A 2599-nucleotide genomic window follows, 5' to 3' on the forward strand; every position below is an offset into this window, starting at 1 on the left:
GGGGGGGGGGGGGATCTGTAGTCCCATCATTGGCAGGTTAGTATCAAACATGAACAAAAACTAGAGAAACTGCATTTCCTGCAAAAATGCAGTGTGAATGCTTATTGCAAAATAACTTACTGAAAAACAGCTGAAATGTAGCTGAAATTAAAGAACAAGCCTAAATTAGCATATGAAAGAAGAAAGAACATGTATTTCCTTAAATAGGTTTAAATAAGCAGAAATTAGCACAAAAATTATGAAATTTACTAAAAAAAAAAAGCTGAAATTAGAAAAAAATGGCTAAAAAGTATAGCTAAAAGGCAGAAATAAGTTTAAACTACCAGAATGAAGTGGAAAGAGCTGAAATGAGCTTAAAAAATGGAATTAGCTGAAAAAGCTAAAATTAGCAAAAAGCAGCTAAATAGTAGCTGAGAAATAAAAAAGCTAAAACGTGCATAAATAAGCTGAAAGGAGCATAAGCTGAAATTAGCAGAAAGAAGTCAGAAGAAGTACACAAATATTGTAGTTAGCAGAAAGAATCTGAAAGGAGCACAAAACAGCTGAAAAAACAGCTGAAATTGTTGAAAGTAGCTGGGAAAAATGATAAGTTTGCATGAGGAAGCTGAACAAAACTTGAAAGGAGCAGTAAAGCTTATAAACAGACCTAACGATTTGAAGGAGGTAAAACGAGCGGAATTCATTTTCTATGAGGAAAAAAGTGGCAGAAAAGGCTAAATATTTCAAAAAGCTAAAGTTGCACCAATACCAAAAGTCATAACAGGATTGTCCTGAAAGAGCTGAATGCTTTGATACATGATTTGTTGAAATAGCTTGAAAACTGGAACAAGACAGATGCCGAAAAACATACAGAAGAAAAATGCGTCACAACAGTGTGAATGCTTCGTAAAGAGTTCACACAATCAAAGTAAAACTTGAAAACAAGCAGATGCAAAAAGCTGCCAAAGAACAATAAAAATATATATTAATGTAAACACACTTATGATGACTATGCATTCCAGGTTAGAGATGCACATTAAGTAAAAATGATCTGATAGGTCACAGCTCTATGATTTATTAATTCTGGGAGTCGACTCAATGCCACAACTGCCCATCACAACAATGTCTACAACTCGACCAACTTCACAAACGTTGAGCTCACATTTGGTGTGGTAGTAGTTGAGAGTCGTTACTAATACATACTCAGAGCACAACCCTTTGTCTTCCTGTTAGCAAAATATACCATGAACCAACAGAGGACTTAAAACGCTCAGACAGTAACACATACAGTAAATGTCTGGGTGAATTTGACAGATATGGAGGCAAGCTGCGGTGTGGTAGTAGCTGAGAGTCATCCTCAGTGCATTCTCTGACTGCTAACAGATTTCCTCTGACAAAACTGGCAAAGAAACAAAAAAGGTTTAGACCTATTTTAGTTAAAACTCAAACTTACTTTGTACAAAAATCCATTTTATTTAATACCGTAACTTCCTTAAGCGTTCCTTAATAACTTATTTTTGTTCAGGTTGTTTTGTTCTTTGGTTTGATGACATCAGAGGCCAGACTGACATGGTCGAACATCTGCTGTCGGAGCATCAGGATATATTTTGTGCATGCGTCCTGCTTCTCTGAAGGACACCTATATGTCCTCATAGTATCCACTTCAAATGTCACAATTTATAGTTTACAAAAGATACAGGCTTGCTTTCTGTAAAACGAAGGATATCCGTGCTGTTTGCCTCGCTGCACAGCAGGTTGGGCTTCCACGAGCAGCTTAATAAAGGGAGACCACAAGCAGCAGTGCCGGTGATATGTGCAACCAAACACCTCCTACTGTCTCAGGGGCCTCGCTGGAAGACCTCCAGCTCTAAACTCCTCCATCTACTCTGAACGAGTGGCGTCTTTTCACGCTTTGTGCGTCTCTAAAACGCTTTTGACCACATCACGTTATCAGTTTAGCCTCATTTTCAGGGACTCCCAAGGGAAGCAGATAGTTTAGGGAACGCTTAATCCAGAAATAACAACAAACTGGCTTTGAGTCCAACAAGTGAGACAGCACTGTCTTATTAAGAGGCGCTCTTGGCTCATTTAGACTTTAGCTGCTGCACCCTGTGGGACAAGCACCCCCTTTTTTTTTTTTTTTTGAAGTGATCATCCAATAAGTGGTTTTAAGTTCAAAACCATTTGTTTGAATAATTGAATAATGCAGAAGTGTAAATTGTAAGTTTTGCAGGGCAGGGATGCTGCTGCTGTGAACTTCTGGAGACAGAGACTGCAGGAGGAAAGAAAAAAAACAATAGCTGACAGGGAGCCATGCGCAAAACAACACATCCATCCCCGCGCCTGTTAGGATCTTCAAGCTGTGTGGTTACAATTTAAAAAAATTAAAATATATATTTTTTTAAATAAGCATGCCAGGGTGGGAAAGTGCTGCACAATCGACAGAAACATCCCCTCCCAGATGACGGGGAGCAGCCGGGAAATCTACTTACAGTCCTGAGGAACTGGATCTCATCCTCTCCTTCTCCTCCTTCAGCCATGGCTGCGAAGAAAGGAGCCCGTGCACACTCCGCTGGCTCCTCGCGCCTCTCGATATTAGCATAAAGCTAATCCACGGCCG

The 2599-nt window shown here is 39.5% G+C and overlaps 1 protein-coding gene across 1 annotated transcript in view; it reads right to left on the reverse strand.

Annotated features, from left to right (window-relative positions):
* Positions 1-2599, reverse strand: part of LOC119427734 (ryanodine receptor 3) — a 115097-nt gene extending 112498 nt beyond the window's left edge. Inside the window, exon 1 of the mRNA XM_037695373.1 lies at positions 2472-2599. Coding sequence (XP_037551301.1) covers positions 2472-2519 — 48 coding nt within the window. The 5' untranslated portion in view covers positions 2520-2599. The remainder of the gene's footprint in view (positions 1-2471) is intronic.

The sequence above is a fragment of the Nematolebias whitei genome, chromosome 21 (assembly GCF_014905685.2).
Source record: "Nematolebias whitei isolate Nwh7 chromosome 21, NemWhi1, whole genome shotgun sequence".
NCBI classification, from domain to species: domain Eukaryota; kingdom Metazoa; phylum Chordata; class Actinopteri; order Cyprinodontiformes; family Rivulidae; genus Nematolebias; species Nematolebias whitei.